Below are 20,228 nucleotides of genomic sequence, written 5' to 3'. Positions count from 1 at the left end.
CTAATGAGATGATTCCTCAGCTTTTGTAGCATGGGAAGGATATTAAAGTATTTGGGTGGGAACTGTACATTTAATGCCTCTGACAAATCAGGAGCGTTTATGGGCTTCTGTGTGAACTCACATCTGTCATTGGAGTATGACATGAAAAAGAGGAACGAGATAGGTGAACAGAAAGAATAGAGATTTTCTGCCCATGGAACTAAGGGCTTGTGTTAGTTCTATGTGAACTTTGGGCTCTGCCTCTTTTTTTTTGGCACGGCTCAGTAGCTCTCGCCCCAGAAAGGCCATTTCACAATTTTATAATATATCACGAGAATACTCAGTTGTCAGAGACAGCATAGATTAATTTACTGCCTGCACCTTTGTTTTCACCTGAGTGGGCCCTAAAGACCCACAGTCATTAAATCAGTTCAGCACACATACTAGGCACCTAGTAGCCCTGTGCACTATGACTGTACTTGCGTCCTTTACTCCAACCTTCCTCAGTGTATCCGCACAGCTGTGCTTTACAGCCCCTGCAGGTAACCCCAGTCAACGTTAACCTGGGCTGCTCAGGGAGCAAACTGTTGGCAGGTGGCCTCAGGCATACACAGTTGGTGCACACTGATTATCTCAGGCATTTGCTCTGTTCATCAGGAGGCTCCTGCCCTCTGTACAGAGCTGCGAGTTGCAGCACTACCCTGTTATCAATGCCAATGTGCTGTTCCAAGTGTACAGCTGGTGCAAGGTATACATTGGTAAATGGGATAACACGGTAATTTTGCACTTCCAACAAGATAATGGGGGTGATAACTTCATTGCAGAATATTTATGGCTGCATAGATGTAGAGATGTTCACTGGGAGACTTTTTTCTTGGTTTTGGGGGGTTTTTTTCCATGCAATGTGGAACAGCAAGAATCGCTGCTTGTGCCTCAGCTTCCATCCCGATGGGCACGCACACCTCAGCTCACTTGTGATCTGCAACCTACAGGAGTTCTTTGCTACAAAGCCAAATGCTGGGCACTCTGCTTCCTGCTCTTTTGCTGAAACAAACTTTTTTTATCTCCATCAAGAATTTATTTTCTATATCCTCATCTTCACTCATTTTACTAAACTCTGTCCTTTCCTATTTGCTTTCCCTTTATTTTTCCCCTTCATTTACTATTCTATTTTCCAAGCCTTACTCTTCAATCCTTCTTTGTTCTACTCGCTGTTTGTCTTTCAAATACACGATCTGCAAAATCTCTCAGCCCATGTCCCATCCAGAGTCCCAAAGAAGCAGCCACTCTGAAAATATTACCAGTGCAAAACAGTTTCTGCCAACTCTGCCAATCTTGCTTACAACAAGAAAATAAACAAATGGGATTTTAGATCCCTACAGCCTTGCCTGTAGATACTTGGTACAGATCCACAAACATGACCTGTATGTCAAACCCTTATTGTAGTGATAGAGACTAACTTGTGGAATCCGAGGACAGTGTTACATACCTGGTAAGTGGAATTCTTGAATCCCATTTGGCATTGAATTTTAAGAGAGAACACCTGTTTGGTATTGAATTTTAAGAGAGAATATTTGGCAGCTTACCGTCAATCAGTGAATAATGCAGAAGTCAGGGACTCATCAAAAATAATCCTGCAACAAGATTATATTTTCCTCTTTATACTTCAATGCCCTGTTACCTTTCTTGATTTCAATAACTGAAAAATAGAGACGAGTATCATGTTTACAGGCCCATAATTGCATAAGAGCTCACAATTACATTTTGCCTCAAGAGTGTATGGTAGTAATGTTTAAAGTCTGCATTTAAAACAGGCTAAGTTTGGGTTTTTACTCAGCCCCTGGTGAGTATTCAATGAAGCTGGAATGTACAGAACTTAGAGCCAGAGTTTATAAAGCTTGGACAGCTTTAACTCTGTGTCTCTTTTGCACATGGTAATCTCACGTCGGGGTGTCTCTGGGATGGGGCTGAGTTTCACAGCTCTCACCCCTAAATAGATAGGAGTAAAATCTTCAGACATTTTCCACTGTGATTTATTTTTAGCACTGTGCCTGTGTTTAAGAATCGGTTCCACTGGTCTTCACTGCATGCACTTACAACATAAGCATATATTTTGTTAAGATACAGACAATGCTGCCTCTTTTAAAGGGAATGGTACAGGAACTAAGTAAAACCGTATGTGCAGTGAAAATCTACCAAGACTATTTTGCGACTATATTCCCATCACAAAACATGTTAGCTAAAACAAAGGAGAAGGGACAGATTCTCAACAGGAATTCCTACTTATCAAAACAGCAGTTGTGCTAACAGCCTAGCCCGACCTCCCACGTTCTGACTGGCAACAGAATTTGAGCACAAAGATGTAGGAAATCCCACCCTGTTTCTTCCAATAAAGTAATTCACAAAGAAGTGATAGCTTGGTAATTGCTGTAGTATATTATTAGCTATGAACAATCTTAAATTCTTCCAGAGGTACAGTGGGGAGATGAGAGAAGGGGGAACAAGATGCCCAGTGCCCTGTGGGATCTGTGGAGCTGTGTAACACTGCTGTGGGGCAGCAGTATGGTCAGTATGGCTGGGATAGCTGGAGTAGCCTGGGAGCCAGATATAGGAAAGAACTGACATAGCAGAGAAAGAAGTTCTGGACAACGCTAAAGTGTTCAAGACTTGTTTTTGGCAGTCCAAGTGCATATCAGCCAGTAAGGGCACTGAAATAATTCTGGTACAATTGAATCTCTATCCAGTGCTAGTACTGAAGGGATGTGACCCAGTGCAAATGGAGTATCTGGAACTGCGATAGCACAGAGAACAGCCTGGAGCATAGCACCAAGCACCACGGAAAAGAGAAAGTGTGAAAATAATGTTACCAACATTGATCCTTCTAAGGGAGTTATTAATAAATTTAAAAGGAAAAAAGCGTGGGTAGTGTAGACCATTTCTCCCTTTTCTAACATTTGAGAGAAGTCTTAATTCCAGCACTACTGTTATAGATTATGTATCACAACAGTCAGAAATATACTATCTCAAGCCGACTTGCAAAGCAGAACATTCTTTAGTTTCTTTTTTGTTTCTTTTTTTTTTCTCCATAGAAGACATTTCCGTATCAGACTAAAACTTCTGCACCATTGCTGATACACTTGACATCAAAAGACAGTTTTACCTCCAAATCCAGTCTTTATTGATTTCACTTTATTAAAATGATGTTGCTGCTACATTCTGTCTTCAGTCATGGGGAAGCGAGAGAAAAACCTGAGCAGTAGGGAAATTAGGTAACTAAATTTATTAAGTGAGGCTTCTGTTGTAGATGCAAATCCAGGAAGAAGTAAAGGATCACAAAGGGGAAATAAATCAATTGGAATTATTACAAATATGTAACTGGAATAATTGCAAATATGAAAAGTGTGAAGAAAAGGTGAAAAGAAGGGAAACATAATTTTATCCTCAACATTGATTTAAGTAATTTCTTTTACTATCCTAATAGTTTGCATATTATGTACATGTTCAGACTGTACATTATAACTCTGAATTAACCTTCTTGTTTTCTGTTCTTTTGTTATTTGTCTTTTCAAACATCACCTTTCTCCAGAAGTCTACCTTCTTTTCTTTCAGCTTTCTGGCTTTCTTTTGTTTTAGATTTATCTGTAAGTATTCTTCATTTAGGTTGTAAGACGGCCATTCAACCAAACCCTCTCCATTAGGATTTCTGTAAACAACAATGAAGAGAGAGTGAATGCCCTTTTCAGTTGCAAGGGAATTCAATCACAGAAGTTCAGACTGAATCAACAAAATAGCTGACTCATTATGGAGTCAGCACAAACCAGCAATATGAGTCATGAATCTCATGATTCTTACCCATTTCGAGCAAAGTTAGCCCAGTACTTCATCAGAATTCTACTAAGATTCTTTTCTTCCTCTGTAACTTCACCTGAGAGACAAAATATTAAATAACTATTATGTGTGGCAGAAATCAAAACCTTGCTATTACAGAAGGAGCATTTCAGTCTGTGAATAGGTTTTAAGAACTTACTGATTACAACAGAGGCATTGTACCTGCAATATGTTAGTAACACAGCAATCATCAAGAGAAAACTTCAGCACACTCTGTGAACGAGATGAGCAGAATTATCCTTATCCTACAAGTTGAGTAATTGCAGCACAGGAAACAAGGTGATATGCCTGTAGCTTTTCAGGAAATCAAAAGCAGAACCAAAAAAAGAACCCACGTGTCCTGAGTCCCATTACAACTTAAGGAATGGGCCACATGGTCTATTTTCATAGATCTTATTCTGGCTTTGTGGGACAAAAATTTTCCCTACTGTTCACAGCATGACTAGGCAAAAATTTCTTCATTTTGATACCAGACAAGGTCGTTCCATGTCTCAACACTTCACGAATATTCATTTAAATATAGTCACACATATGCCCACTGCATCAGTGCGCTGATTTAATTGAAATCAACCATGACAGTAATGCTCTCAGTAAATTCAGGCAAATAGAAAAAGAACTATATGGTGTTTTCTAGTGCAGGATAACATAAGGGGGGGGGAGGGAAGACAAAATCAAAAGGGTCTTGTAACGGATTAAGAAATGCTTTTACAACATAGCTGGACTGCTCCAAAGTTCAGTGAAGTGAAAGGAGATACTTCCATTTATGTAGGCTTTGAAACAGACTATGAACTACTGTGCAAATGACAAAGATAAAAGCAAAAAAATGGCAAATTCACTTAAGTAGAATTTCTGTGTTTCTTTGTCAAAATAAGAGCTGCCCCTGATTTGTTTCATGAGAAAGAAAATAAGCCATCCTGAATATTATGTGTTTAGGCATATGCAATTAAAGCAAATTGCTGGATTCATAATATTCCTGAGGATATGGCATCTTGCATCCAACTGTTCAATGACTGGCACATTCATTTGGACTGTAGCAATGTGGGATTCTGCCTGAAGGAACCAGAACTTTCAGAATCCTATGAGAATGCCCAAACTGACAAGGCAAAGGCAATTTTGGGAGTACACTCTTAAGCCTTCCCCAATGGACTGGTTCCATTTTGAATAAGATGCTTAAATATTAATTGAGTCATAGGAGACAATAGTCTTTAACCTAACTGTTAGATCTTCATGCAGAAAGTGAAACACTGGAGTTCCAAGCATTGCTCTAATCAACACAACTGGAACGCTATCTGCAAAAGAGACTGAATGCCACATTCTCTGGGGCCTGACAGCCCATAGGATTTCCTGGAAAGGAGGAGACATTAGCTTATATTCCTCAGGAAAAGAAGAAATCCTAGATTTCCTGCTTCCCAAGCACTCTGCTAGTCTCCTGCAAGTTTCATTGACCTTTCCTTGAATTTATTTTTCAGTCAAAGCTATTTGTCAAATTCATCAACAGTGCTGATATAATGACAGTGATGTTTTTAAGCAAATGTCCTCTTTGCTAAATTGTTGACATGTATAACTTAGAGTGCTTCAGAAACAGCAAAATGTACAGGACAAAGAATGGAGAAGACAGTAAAGTCATGTTAAATGCTAACATGAGAAAGGGTTATACTTTGGTCTCACTGTTAATAAATGCACTCTAGTCTGACTAAAAGGGAAGCAGCACTACTGAATACAATAATGCCAGTGTTATAAGAGTAATTTGTAAGTGAACATGGAATGTTCTATTCCTTACTGCGTAGTTGAATATCACCAGCCAGAAACGGTCCTCCAAAGACAAACCCAACTTCATCTCCGTGATCAGCTTTCACATACGCTGGTTTATTATCCCGGTATGAGGTGGGTCGATGTTGATATTCAAAGAAGTAGGCAGGAGCTCCAGACTCTAGAAGATGTGACATTTAGAGAGTTAAGGGAGAGATCTGTAAATCACAGCTGACATCAGCTGTTTAAAATATTACTTTAAATACACCCCAAGATTTATACAGGGCACATTTTTAATGTAATGTTACATTCAAATATATTTTTCTCTTTTTAATTAAAAATCAAGAACCCACAGCACTTACATTAAAAAATGAAAGATTAACCCCACGAAAATATATAGAAAACAAAATAACATCAAATTATTTTCCAGTTCTGGCTTGTGTACACTTCAATACCAGAATAACTCCAGACTACAGAGCTGCTGAATTCCCAAGTAGCAGTGGGCCAAGGTTGCTTTAATATATTTTAATTTTTAAGCCTGTATACTTCAGTTATCAAGTATTTACCTGCATCATCGTGCTCTGCTCTCAATCTATTATGACTATGAGTACAAGTGCAAGACACTAGTACAAGGATAAAGGAGTACACACACTTGCTTCACACAGTCCTGCAGATCTATATGCCTCTTCACCCTCAAGTTCCCAGTGGGAATCTCAAGAAGGGCTGCCTACACACAACAGGATTTGTGTCTACATCATTTGATCCAGCATGTAGTAAAAGGTTTGAATATCCTATTGGTGTTCATTAGCTCACCCCTGTAGTAATTCAGTGCTCTAATGGATGGTATGACAATTCCTAGGTCCCCTATTAAGTCCACAAATCCATCTCGCAGCTCAGCAGGATCATCAGTGTTTCCTATATATTCATCCACTATCACAGGCAGAAACTCTGGTGATAAATCCTAAGAGAAATTGGGGAAATGAGAAACGTACAGAAAAATAATGTCTCTGAATTAGCAACTAAAACTGTCATCTTTTAAACTTCACGGATTCTGCAAAGGCAACACCAAAACACAAGCCAAACAAACCACCTCAGGTCAAATTTGCAATTTGTACAGGTTAAAACCCTATAGGAATCAACGAAGATCCAGCAACTTCTCCTGATAATACCTTTGGCTTCTCTTTTCTTCAAGAGAAAAGAGATCGGAATAACAACAGAAAATTATCTCAGTCCTTGAAAAGTTTATGGACTATTAGGCTAGAGGGCAAGACCAATGGGATCTCCAAACACAGCTTATGTTTTTAGTGTCCGAATTTGCTGCTTGAAAGTTATATTTCAAAACTAGGAGTGCAAAGTAACTAATTTTAAAGTTATATTTAATGTAAACATATTGAAAAATCCTGCTTTGAAACCCATCAACCAGGAGATTAGCCACCAGATGCTGTAAAATTGGGGACACTATTACAGTAATCCTACACACAAATGCATAAGATAAAAATGTTTGTTCAGAGGTCTAGAAGGAAAAAGGTATTTCCTCAAATCCCAGGCCTTGGTCAATCCTGTTTCTGTGTAACTCCGCACACCATAGTCCTGTCAGCTTTGCTGGGATGCTCCCCAGAGCATAGTCTTGGTAACACTACAGCTCAAGCAGGAAATCAAAGAACATCAAACTTCACAAATCTGTTATATGCATTAAAAAGAAATTTCACTTCTCAAATTAGGCTAGTGCAACAGTACTTACTATCAGTGGGAGAAAAACCTCTAAAGTTGAAGTGATCGATTTTTTATCACCTATTTCCTTCAAACCTGGTATTTTTGATGTCTGCACAAAAAAAAAAAAAAGAAAAGAACAAAAAAAGAATGTCATTAGTGCCATTCCACTTCTCCAATATTTTTAACATTGGAACTACATTATTGCACTTTACTCTTACTACTGGTTTTATCTTTGAAGCATATCATACGTGAAAATGCGGTACAATGCAGCAGCTGTCTTGAAAAGCTTGTATTTATTGCAGTAAATGTTTACATGGTGAAGGCTTCTACATAAACCACTCATACTAGATAGTTTATGCTCAAATCCACACACGTTCTTAAGAAACTTTTAAGACTAGAAAGCATTAGGGCAGAATTGAAACAAAAAGCTTCCTCTGTCTCAAGGGCTGATTTTCCCTCTGGTAGGGGAGATCTTAAAAGTCTCTCTGTCTCTAGTCCAATTATTTGAACCCTCTGAAGGAAATACAGATAGGCAGTGTTCCTACTCTCTTAGACTATTACATCCAATGACTCTTCTGTCTGCAAAACGAATTACAACAGATTTCACTTTACATTTTTCTTCTTGGACTCAGCACACTCCCAGAGACACACAATTACTACGTAGATCTAGAACAAATGCGTTGTACTATATAGATGAATACTTAGGAAATGAAGAAAAGAGGACAAAGAAGAGAAAGGACACAAATCTACCTCCTGCTGTTTTGTGCTCTGTATAGCAACTGCTCATTTATTGAAGTTACCCATGGAACTGATATGAGAAAGAATTTCTGGACTGAGAATGGGTTCGACACCTGCATTATGCCCACACTCTGTCCCCAGATGAGATTTTCAAACACTAGATCTTTCTATATGGTAACGAGGAACACAGGGCAATGACATAACCAGCATCAAAGTTCATAATGGCATGCGGGGTAAGCTGTTTAAGGTGATCGTCACATTTTTAAACATTCTGTGTATCAGTCCTGAATACTGCACGTTGTTGGGGAAAAGATTAGTTATATTTTCCTTTCAGTAATAAGTAATAAGCCTTCTTTTTCCTCTCTCTGCCTGGATGAGGGATTAAAATTTTAGGATAAGGCAATATGGTATAAAATTAATGTTCCGAGGATGCCCATGTAATTTAACTTGCGGGATGAAGCCTGTCTCACTGTTTTGTGACCAACTGGTTCCGGGTCACTACAGAATCCTAGTGCAAGAAAAGTTTACCTTGTCTATATTTCCAACAAGGCAAACCCTTTTGGCCGTACTTAAAAGGTGTCCTACCAGCAAATACCTTCTCAGAGTTGCCTGCATCAGTTAACACAAACAGTCAATCAAAAAAAAAAAGAATAACACTAAGTTACAGATCTCATGTTCCAGCCAAATTCATTGTTGGTGACTCCTATCATAAATGGGACTGCATTAAATTCTTTTCCAGCCAATATCTCTTCAGGCGACTTGTGAAGAAATACTCCATCCAAAACTAAAGGTAGAAATGTGATATTCTGAAGGAGAAGAAAAAAAAAATCAAATTATGTGTTAATAGTATTTCCCATTTTTCCTTCGAATCATATAATATAATGTCCACATTTAATGTTCCAAGTGCAAAATTTAAAAAAGGGCTTTAAGAAATCTGAGTATCTACAGCCACTGTAACATAAATTTATAGTTTTGTACAAGAGTATAAAATGCAAGCCCAGTTGGGTCGTAGCATGGAGAAATGTAACAGTTTCCTGATCCTGTGCTGCTTCTAACTGACGTTAAAACCTAAGTATGCTCCAGTCTTGCTCACAACTTTACAGGCACTGTAACACTTCACTGAAAATTCTACAGAGAAATTATGTTAAATTATTTCAATATTTAGGTGGTATTTTGACAAAAATTAAGAAAATTCCACTCTGGAACAGGCCAACAACGAACTCTGGTTAGAGGCTGAGCTAAAGTTTTGCAAATGTGCCATTAAAAAAATTTTACTAAGTAAAGTTTCACCTACCGTACTGTTAAAGACTATATCGTTTGCTTCCTGGTTCCTTAAGCAGTTTATCAGTGAGAGTGAGCTGCTCATCTCACACTTAAATATACTTGCAATTTGCTGAAAATCATTAACAAAGACAAGAACTGTTAGCTGTGAGGTGGTCTTTAAGGAATGTGTTACCATAAAATTACTATACACAGTACTGTTAATAGTTTTATTTAAGGACAGATTTAGGTGAGCTTGATAGGTCTTTGAGTATTTTATTTTACTAGAAATACTACAGTTTGATCACAAAGTGAAATCATTCTGGCATACTTCTCTTTCTCGCTGTATTTCCATTCACTGTTCTATAACAAACCTTGCTGTAGAGATAATACAAAGTTGTAACATAAATCAAATAAGGAAAGAAAATTCAGAAAATCAACTTATGAGATATTTACATTATTACTACTTGCTGTTTCAGGAGGAGAAATTAAAAGGTACTTATAGAGAGGACTTTAATTTTAAATTTAATTTTAAAGTTTTTAAAAAATAATTAATTAATGAATTTCAAACAAAAGCGCTGCATGAAAAACCATAGCTGAATAAAAACTGAATGCCTCTTCTGGATTCTAATAAAACTTTCCATAATAAATTTCATAGTTACCATATAAGTTACAGTGTGCATGAAAATCAACATATGCCCAGCTTGGCATGTGTGTAACTGAAAATACTTAACTTGACCCACAGATATTATAATCACATAACTGTATAATCTATTTCCGACACCAAATGAGACCGAAAATAAATAGACTATACGTATAATGTGGGAATAAATTTTATCAACTTTGTTGAATAATATGCAATTAGATTTTCCCCTTTTCTCTTTAAAGAAATTATCAGATATAAACAATATCCTGTTTTAGGTTATAAATGCTTTAAAATACAAAAAATGAGCTTACCTTAAGATCTGTTGTAACATGTAAAGATTTATCTGGAGGAATTAGAATTCCACTCTCTGATATTGCTTTATGAAAGAGACCCTTAGACATAGGAGATAAAATCTGCCAAGAAGGGAAGAACAGAAAGTATTTATTCTACATTAAGGTTCTTATCCCATAACTTTATACTTGACTAGACTGCTGGATTCAGTGGGGAATGACACATTTTTATGTGCTTACAGGGGAAGTGTCCAGACTTAGCACAATGTGCCATTAATCTTACTTTCAAAAATCAGATTAAGCAAAAAATGTTACACTAATTGAGTTTTAAAAGATTTTTTAAACTATGTTAACTTTTAGTGTATCCACTGCATGCCTACATGTGCAAAAACAGAGCAAGATCCTGCAGATACACCAAAGATCGTGACAGATCCTGGATCTCCACCAAAGTGTTCAATATTTTCTTGGATCCACTGAAGAGCTGCTACTTGATCCAAAAATCCCCAGTTTCCACGTGCGTGTTCATCACCAGTACTGAAAGAAAAGCATAAGCCAGCTTCTCAGGAAGACTAATAGTTCTTCTAATACCAGAATAAATAAATCTCACCAACTTACATTTTGTGCAAAGTGTCATATTTGGCCAAGGGAAGATCTGTACAGCCTACTGACCTAAAGCCCTCCCCAGTCAAACCTAAGCCCCACTGAATTACTTGCCTCTACTGTTCATTGACCCACCCACGGATGGATTCCCGTCCTTTACACTATGTGGTTTTTTTTGCTTTACACGGCAATGGATGGAAGTAAAGGCAAGAACAAAAATCCTACCCAGAACCAAATAAGCCCAACTATGATTTGATAGCAGGCTACAATCAAATGACAATGCAAATGGAATTAACAAACATTTCTTAATGTTCTTAAATCCTGATGTCAGCAAACTATGTGCATTCAAACCACTCTAACAGCGGGAAACTGGTATACAAGTTCGGCTGATTCAGAAAACAAAACTACCTATGCTTTAAATACGATAGGAAGTATTTTGTAAAAAGTGAAATAGGTCATCTTACTTGAAGAATCCAAGGAGTCCGAGTCTGTACTGAATTATTACTACCACAACATTCTCGTAGGCTGCTAGTGCAGAACCATCATACCTAGAAGCACCGCCGAATATAAAATTGCCTCCATGGATCCACACCATGACCTTAGAGAAAAAGGGTGAGATGCACTTTTATACATTGCTTGGTAGATTTCATTTGAAAAAGGAAGAAAACAGCAGAGAATTAGGAAGTTCAAATCACTGAAGCTCCATGGGAGCTGAATTTTAGATTGATGCACTTTGAATTTCATGTAACATTATTTTTGCAAATACAGCATCATACTTTCAAAAGCAACTAAGTGACTTAGGAGCTATAATTAGATGCAAACTTTGTACAACACAAGTTTGTACAATGGGTTTACATACAGGTAACTTGTTCTTGTTTGAACCAGCAGGACTGTAAACACTTAGATACAAACAGTCTTCAGAAGTTCGGAATGGAATGTGTTTTTCTTTAAAGTTTTTTTCACCTATTTTCAACAAGGACAGATCTTGAGGACATCTTCACAAAAGAAAGGAAACAACTATTAGTGATAAAACTGCAATAACATCAACATAACAATGACAGAGAAAACACACTTCCTTGTACCCCACAGACTGAATTCCCACAGGGTGCTCAAACTTTGTGTTACTTGTATACAGTTAGAGGTGCAAGCTGTGAAAGCACAGCTCTATAATTGTCCTTAAAAAGCTGAATTATTTCATTACAGTATAATGAGAAAATATGATTTCCAAAGACAGGAATTTTCCAGGAATTCTTTGTGCGTCCTAGTCCCACAGTTCTTATGAAATATTTCTGTACTGGCAGCATATTCATTACCAGTCAATACAGGCTCCTTACCAAATATCAGGCCTCTGTACTCTAATAAACACAACAACACTGACAAATATGAGCAGGTCCTATATACAAATGAACTGAATGGCTCTCACATTGGTGGGTAAGAAGTTGCATCTCTCAGATCATTCCAGGGTTCAAGTGGTTCAGGTGGGGAAAACCTCAAGGATCCAACAGGGGCTTTTGCAAAAGGAATTCCAAGGAAAACATTTACAAGTCTGTCCGTCTCCTTCACAACAGTTTGTTTCCCTTTGAGCCGTCCATGTGTGATAGTCACTTCTGGCTCAGCACCATTCTGTCCTAAATAACACATCAGGAAAAAAAAAAAAGCAAGCATCTTCATAATTATCAGACAGACTTTTCAATGAAAAACATTTTTAACTGACTGTTTAATTTAGAAGATTTTAGCGTGTTCCTTCCAATTTTGTTCAGTCTTCATTTCACTTCTGTGCAATGACAGACACTCCTGTGGAACACTCCTATAGCTGGCTCTGCCAATGACAACTGGAGCTAGGCAAGACATAGTTTAGTTACTGTGCAAGAGCATAAAACTTAAAAACAAATTTCAGAGTAAAAAGCAACAGTCAAAATCATGAACATTTTCTAAATCTATAATCCAACAAGATCTTAAAAATAATTTTGTTTAGATAATTCAGAAATGTGTTTGCTTTCTGCCTTTTAAGAATGACAGAAAGTTTTATTTTCATAAAATCATCTCAGAAATGGTTTCGTCTCACAAAAGTAGTAACTTTGTATCACGCTTATTAGGATAGTTTCGCAGCTTGCTAACAAAAGTATTAGAGATATATTGCCTTCGAAAATCAGTACACTTAAGCTTGTTAGTGCATTTGCTTCCCCAACAGCAATAATAACATCTCACCTTCTGCTCTGCAAGTGATGAATGCTATACTACAAACCAAGGTACAAAGCAAAGCAATCTGGCTTCGAGGAGTCATCTCTCACCTCTGTTTGGGCTCCAGACTATTTTCTGGTTTTATGCTGAAGGGACGGTTACAAAGGTCCTGGCTGAAGGCATTCTGACCAGGAAGTGCAGCTCAGTTCTGTTCTGAACCTGCCCTGCATTCAGCACTTTCAGAGCTGTACTGGCTACAGAGTGTAAATACAACCGTTTAGTGCAGTGCACCTAATCATTACCTGATCCTGAGAATAATCTGAAAATGACTCAACACCATCTGTGAACAACAACAAAAGGCCTAATCGTGGTTAATCTCCTGTTATCCTACAAGCAGGGAAAGCAGTTGTGCTCTAAAGAGGTTCCAGACCTGTAACATTTAAATTCTTGTAAAAAAACCTGAAAAACTACAACAAAAACCTCACAAAAATACAGGACTGTAGATTAAAAATAACTAGGAAGTAACAATTAAAAGAAAAAAGAAATAAAAATAGTTAATACATACAGAAGTTTTAATGAGGGCTAGCACATCTGTACAATAATTGACACTGTGCTTTTCAGCAGGGCCGGGCCTCCAACTTCCACATTAGTTCTTTATCCCTTCTTGAATAAAAATAGGCCTCCTGCATTTTTCAAAATTAAAGGCGAGATTAAAGTTAAGGGTCAGACTATAGCTTCTTCTCTACAAGCAGCCTCAGTGGAGAACAGAAAGCAAGAGTGAACAACCAACCCCTCATGGGGGATAGACTTCCCTCAAAAAAGTGGGAAAGGGCCATGACTTCACCTTCTCTATAAAATAGCTTCCTACAGTGGAAATAGGCTGGAAATCCAATAGACAGCTTTGCCTGCTGGCTGAAAAAGTCCTAAAAGATTTTGTAGTCTGTAGAAGCGTAATACCCCTCAGTGCAGATGACTGACCTCAAGGCCTTCTTCATGCTCCACCAACTCCCAACCTTCAGCCGGCAAAACACCCTCCACAAAACGGCTCTTTGCCTTTCCACCTTGGATTGTTTCACATCTCCTGGATGAACGGTGTCATCACTCAACTGCAAAGGCACCACTTCTGACTCCTCTGTACTGCTTTCACTTAATTCACCTCAGCATGGACACTCGCAGAGCCTGTGCAGCCAGCTTCACCACAGACCATACATCATGTAAGTTCATCCTGCTTGGGATACAGAGGTTTGTCACAATAAGTCAGGTAATCTTTAACAAAAAGGGTTGCAAATGAGATGTGAAACAAGATTTTCAGAGCAAGAGAATTCAGAGCTACTTGCTATTTTGTATATAGCTCCTGAGTGTCTGGGTTGCGATAGCTTTGGAAAAGTGTGCCAGTTTCTCAGGAATTTCAGCTGGAACTGTGCAAACGTGCATTGTAGAACATAACTTGCCTCTTATGTTTTATACTTCCCTCAAATCTTTCTGGAAAATCCTTTCTGTTGCAGTTATTTTTGTTCCAGTCCAATATGAACAGCCTTGGGATTTTTGTTGATTCTTCTTGTGGACTAAAGACAGACTAAAACCAGCAGTCAGAGTGTCAACATATGGGAATAAGTGTGCGCATCTGTTTGTGTATGTGTACATCCATCCATGCACATATACATGAGGCAGGGAGCAAAGGGTTGGACAAAACATGATTCCATAAGGCTACTTTAGTTGAACACTTTCCATTAGTGAAATCTAATGAATACATATTTCTTGTGCTGCCAAATTGAACTCTCTTTATCCAATTAAAACCAAACCAACAAACAAACAAAACCCACTTTTAAACTCAGCCAACAACTTCATAAGTCAGCTCAGTCAACTTTCTGTTTCCTAAATAGACAGAAAAATTATGCTTACCAACAAAAGTTATTATCCAAAATAACATTCACTAATTTAAACTTCAATGTAAGGTGTCCCTCAGGGGTCTGTACTGGGACTAGTACTGTATAATAGCTTCATCAGTAACACAGACAGTGGGATCAAGTGCACTCTCAGCAAGTTTGCAGATGACACCAAGCTGTGCGGTGCAGTTGACACACCTGAGAGGTGAGGCACCACCCAGAGGGACCTGGACAAGCTCAAGAAGTGGGACCACGTGAACCTCATGAGGGTCAGCAAGGCCAAGTGGAAGGTCCTGCACCCGGGTCGGGGCAACCCCCAGTATCAATACAGACTGGGGGACAGAGGGATTGAGAGCAGCCGTGCAAAAAAAGACTTGGGGGTAACTGGTGGATGCAAGATTGGACATGAGCCAGCAATGTGCACTTGCAGCCAAGAAAACCGATCGTATCTTGGGCTGCATCAAAAGGAGCATGGCTAGCAGGTCGAGGGAGGTGATTCTGCCCCTCTGCTCTGGTGAGGCCCCACCTGCAGTGTTGCATCCAGCTCTGGAGACCTCAGCACAGGAAAGACATGGACTTGTTGGAGAGGGGCCAGAGGAGGCCACAAAGATGATCAGAGGACTGGAACAGTTCTGCTGTGAGGACGGGCTGAGAGACTTGGGGTTGTTCAGCCTGGAGAAGGCTCAAGGGAGACCTTATGGCCTTTCAGTACTTAAAAGAGGTTTGTAAGAAAGATGCGGACAGACTTTTTAGTATAGTCTGTTACGATAAGAGGTAATGGTCTTAAAGAAGGGGAGAGTCAGGCTGGACATGAGGAAGAGGTTTTTTTACTATGAGGGTGGTAAAACACTGGCCCAGGTTGCTCAGAGAGATGGTAGATGCCCCATCCCTGAAGACATTCAAGGCCAGGCTGAATGGGGCTCTAAGCAACCTGATCTGGGTGAAGATGTCCCTGATCATGGCAGGCGGGTTGGACTAGATAACCTTTGAAGGTCCCTCCCAACCCAAACTACTCTATGATTCTATGATAAAAGATTAGATTAAGACATGACCTTTAATGCCAATGTTATCTACACATTAACTGAATATAATACAAAACCAAGGTGAAAGCAGAAATAAATGGAGACTTTGCTCACAGGCGGTTTGCATGTCTTATCTGAAATATCAGGAGATGTATAAATATCTCAGTAATCTTCAGAACTCGCTGGGGGCAAGCCCAAGCTGCCCCAACTCCCTGCAGTCAAAGAGACACCTGAGGAAATCACCAACACCACCTCTGTAAGGTGGTGCCCAGCAACAGAACCACAACATATGTCTCTTCTTCTAGCTGCAACATCTTTTGAAGCAGCAAGCCTTACCTCCTTTCAAATCCTCTTTTCTTTCTGCTGCCCTCTGCCTGGGGAGCATGTTCACATCTTCCTACCCCTGACCATGACTTAACACAGCAGGTATGAAAAAAACCAAACCCCATACAGATATTTTTTTCCAAAAAGAAATTGAACATATTGAAGGAAGCTAAATCAGATAATATACAGTACATTCGGACAGGTGTTTATGCTTTAACCCCATTATAAAGGGGTGTATGAAGCCCAAATATGTCATCATTACACTCCATCATTCCAGTTTCTTTGTTTGCAGGGGTTTTTTATATACGGTTTTGTTGAAGTTTAAAACATCTTTTAAGCTGACGTGCCTAATGCCTTACAAATATTGAAACCTTCTATATGGGTTTTGTCTAATTGCGTCTGCTTTGATCCTAAGTGCATCGCAGTTGCTACGACTTGAGATAACTACGAAACTTTGCTTAGGCCTTGAGAACAAGTCGACCGAAGAAACATGCAAGCTGTTGCAAGGATAAGCAGCTCACTAATCAGCTCAAATGTAACTATCAGTTGATAACAGTAGCTTTACAGCTACTTCAAGGACATCCTAGACATTTCTTGAAACTTAGCAAAGACTGCTCAGCAGAATTATATCCTGAGATGACACAATACCAGGTGTGGACAATGTGGGTGAGGGTATTAGTTCCCCAAACGACCACCAGAGACTACCAGACACTTCACACCTGTATAGAAATCACAAGCTGAAAGAGCGAAAAGTTACAGCATATGCTTCAACTCAATGTTCTGACTACGCATTAGATAGATGAAACTGTGTACTACACAATACGAGGTTTCGTTACATTTTACATGCAAATATCCCGTGGAAATTCCTTCCGGGTATGCTAGTTTAATCTAGCATCCGGAGTTGCGCAACTCTGTAATGAAGCAGTATCTCATCTCTGAGAGCGAACTGGCGGTCATGTACCCCGGGTAATGCACTCGCAGTTTTAGCGACAACTGTTTGACTTACCAAATTACTTAGAGGAAAGAAATAATTTTAATCAATAACATTTTGTATTTAACGTGCAATTTAATTTACCCATCCTCCATAACACTAAGTTCACTTCGTAGGTCCCTCACAGACACTTCGCAGCGTCGCCGACCCCATCGAGGCTTCAGCTGAAAGCTGTGCAAGACTGGAGCCGCCCCACGCTCCCTCCCGGCCGCGAACCCGCGCTCCCGCGCGTCCCCGGCCCGCCGGCCGCCCCCGCCCGCGGCCCCGCGCCCACGGGAGCGCGCAGCCGCACGGGGAAGCGCCGGCCGCCCCAGCACCGCCCAGGACCCGCCTCCGCTCCCGGTGCGGCGCCGAACGGCGTCCGGGCTCCTTCCGCCCGGCAGCGCCGCTGCAGCCATGGTGGGCCCGGGCCCGGGCGGCGGGGCGCCGCTGGAGAACGCCAACCCGCTCATCTACCGCCGCTCGGGGGAGCGGCCGGTGACGGCGCGGGAGGAGGACGATGAGCTGCCCGACTCCATCGACGACCGGGAGATCTTCGATATCCTGCCGGGAGGGGAGGGCCGGGCCGGGGCCGCAGGGCAGGGCGGGGCCGGGCCGTGCAGCTCCGCTCCGCTTTCCTTAACGCGGCAAATCTCATCCGCTCCATTAACGACCCCGAGCACCCGCTCACCCTGGAGGAGCTGAACGTCGTCGAGCAAGTGCGAGTGAAAGTGAGAGCCCGGGGCGCTCATCGAGCCGCCGGGGCCCCGGGGGTTAAACGCGGGCGGGGCTGCGGGCACAGCCGTCTGATTGACTGAGCTGCTGCTTTCTAGCGCTGAGGGGCGCTCATACAGCGCTCTGCTGCAGCTCAACATGGTACTTCACGATGCCAGCGAAGAAAACGATGGGCGGCAAGGTGCAGCTCCGAGTTGCGTTTCACGCAGCTGCCTGCAGCTGGGCTGGGGTCCGGCCAGCGCGGTTCGTCCATGAAGTGTTTGTTTTTCCCCAGGTGAATGACGCAGAGAGCACGGTGGCCGTGGAGTTCACTCCCACCATTCCGCACTGCAGCATGGCGACGTTAATCGGCCTCTCCATAAAAGTAAAACTGATCAGATCTCTGCCTGAGAGATTTAAGGTGAGTAATCAAATTGCTCGAAAAGCCAAAGACAGGAATCGTGTTTGAAAATTAAAAAGAAAAAAAAGCGTGCTACCTAACTCGTGGTGAAAAATAGCTAGAGTGTTTTTGTTACTGCGGGTGAGGGGAATGCTCTGGGAACCAGCGAGGGCAGCGGACTGAAATGTCGATGCAGAGTCAGGGTTTTGTGACAGTGGTGTCAGGGCAGCGGGGTTGCAGGGGCAGTGACCTGCAGTGCTGTGCAGCACGGGAGGAGGAGAGGTTGGTGCCCTGTCTGAAGGAGGCTTAAGCAGATGGGAATGCAGAATAGTCTGCGAGTTTAGACTTTATTCTGCTATATACAGTAACTGCCGTTGGCAAGAATGTCTCTTTTTCCCCTCTTTTGGTTACCGTCTTATTTTTATTATCAAATGGTTTGACCTTGAGCTTCCAATGTAGTGTTGACTTGTCCCCTTTTTCTTTTTTGATGCCTTTTAAGCTGGATGTTCACATAACACCAGGAACACATGCCTCTGAGCATGCAGGTAAGGTTTTTAGCGCTCTGTTTTGTGGTCATCTTTGGGGTTTTTTTTTTAGTTTTGAAAATTAGAGGGGAGAGAGACTCCCGCACCTGCAGAGCAGCTGTTTAGTATCCTTTATATGGATCAGCTTCTGGGGGATGTAACGGAACAGAAATGTGCAATAATGACACTCTGGTGTGTCCTGTACCGTACTGGAACCATCTCCTCAGGCAGCCTGTGCTGTCACCTGGTCATGGATCTGCCTGGGTTCTGGAGGACTCAGAAAATGGGGAGGGGCTGGGGGGAAGCTTCCTCTTGCATGACAGCTAAACATGCTGCTGGATCACAAACAGCTTTGTGCTTTAACCTGTGATAACGTGCCAGCTGTGACTCCAGACTGCAACTCTGCAGCATCCTTAGCAGCTGCAGAATTATGGGTCTGCCTGGGTGCCTTAGCAACAGTGTGATTATGTGTCTCCATGTAAAAATGCTGTAACAAAGATCCTGTATAGCAAGGTTTTGACTGGTTTCTTGTGGTGTGTTTTTTTTCTTCACAGTTAATAAACAGCTTGCTGATAAAGAACGTGTAGCAGCTGCTTTGGAAAACTCTCACTTACTGGAAGTAGTGAATCAGTGTTTGTCTGCCAGATCATAATTGCCTGATGAGGAAATTATTGGTATTCTGCTCTGTTAAATGTATTTTTTTTTATATAATGGTGATGCTAGTGTTACACTATACATATACGTATGAGCAAAATAAAATCACTTGGATTTTCTTAAAGAAATGTTTCATTACTCCTACGAAAAATAGTATATGGGAAATCAGCTTGCATACAGCTACAAAACCATAATGAAAATTTACTTTTAAGTTTTACTAGTGATTGCATATGGAGCAATGTGTACCACACACTGGGTACCATTAGTTAAAAAAAAGTTATTTCAGTCTTCTAGCCATGTTTAAGATTGTGTTTACGTCAATAAAGCGCTTTGATAGAGATCTGCCTCTGGGGCTTGTATTTATATTACTTTTTTTTTTTTTAATAGCTGTTAAAAACATTTCTCTTTAGCCTGTCAAGCAGACAACTATACCACTTTCCCCTCCTTTATGAAGTGCACTGTTTGGCCTAAATACAGACTGAACAAGTTGACTGAGTCAACTAGTCAACTTTCTTCCCTAAACAAAAGTTTATAGCAAAATCTCTCAAACATTCCTATTGTTAGAGAAGTTGTGTATTCCCTAATGCTGTGGAAAGGTAAGTATCAGCAAACATAATAAAACCAGTTAAAGTTGAGGCTGTTGCCTGTGTGTTTGTGTGCTGGTATGTGTCACAACCATTTGCCAGCAAC

At 40.5% G+C, this 20,228-nt stretch overlaps 2 protein-coding genes across 2 annotated transcripts; one reads left to right on the top strand and one right to left on the bottom strand.

Annotated features, from left to right (window-relative positions):
* Positions 1-3,492: 3,492 nt before the first annotated feature.
* LOC135991943 (fatty acyl-CoA hydrolase precursor, medium chain-like) lies at positions 3,493-13,147 on the bottom strand. The gene is made up of 13 exons (XM_065640812.1): positions 13,072-13,147; positions 12,287-12,491; positions 11,723-11,858; positions 11,328-11,461; positions 10,644-10,797; positions 10,285-10,386; positions 9,362-9,460; positions 8,733-8,873; positions 7,358-7,438; positions 6,430-6,577; positions 5,648-5,797; positions 3,832-3,904; positions 3,493-3,682 (listed from the first exon to the last, which is right to left on the bottom strand). Exons 1-13 carry the CDS (start codon positions 13,145-13,147, stop codon positions 3,493-3,495), a joined length of 1,689 nt encoding a protein of 562 aa, XP_065496884.1.
* A 4,455-nt stretch (positions 13,148-17,602) lies between these two features.
* Positions 17,603-19,878, top strand: CIAO2B (cytosolic iron-sulfur assembly component 2B). The gene is made up of 5 exons (XM_065640983.1): positions 17,603-17,807; positions 17,900-17,977; positions 18,256-18,381; positions 18,860-18,905; positions 19,439-19,878. The coding sequence occupies exons 1-5, from the start codon at positions 17,664-17,666 to the stop codon at positions 19,534-19,536; spliced, it is 492 nt and encodes a 163-aa protein (XP_065497055.1). The 5' UTR covers positions 17,603-17,663; the 3' UTR covers positions 19,537-19,878.
* The last annotated feature ends 350 nt before the right edge of the window (positions 19,879-20,228 follow it).

This window comes from Caloenas nicobarica, chromosome 9, assembly GCF_036013445.1.
Source record: "Caloenas nicobarica isolate bCalNic1 chromosome 9, bCalNic1.hap1, whole genome shotgun sequence".
In the NCBI taxonomy this organism is placed as follows: Eukaryota; Metazoa; Chordata; class Aves; order Columbiformes; family Columbidae; genus Caloenas; species Caloenas nicobarica.
Note: the sequence above shows the minus strand (reverse complement) of the source record. Positions and strands in the feature narration are given on the sequence as shown.

Coding starts and splice junctions, on each gene's coding strand:
- CIAO2B (XM_065640983.1), top strand. CDS start 17,664: ATGGTGGGCCCGGGCCCGGGCGGCGGGGCGCCGCTGGAGAACGCCAAC. Junction 17,808..17,899: donor ACGACCGGGAGATCTTCGAT/ATCCTGCCGGGA, acceptor AACGCGGCAAAT/CTCATCCGCTCCATTAACGA. Junction 17,978..18,255: donor TCGAGCAAGTGCGAGTGAAA/GTGAGAGCCCGG, acceptor GTTTTTCCCCAG/GTGAATGACGCAGAGAGCAC.
- LOC135991943 (XM_065640812.1), bottom strand. CDS start 13,147: ATGACTCCTCGAAGCCAGATTGCTTTGCTTTGTACCTTGGTTTGTAGT. Junction 11,859..12,286: donor GCAACTTCTTACCCACCAAT/GTGAGAGCCATT, acceptor TCTTTTGTGAAG/ATGTCCTCAAGATCTGTCCT. Junction 11,462..11,722: donor CAAACAAGAACAAGTTACCT/GTATGTAAACCC, acceptor TTTTTCTCTAAG/GTCATGGTGTGGATCCATGG.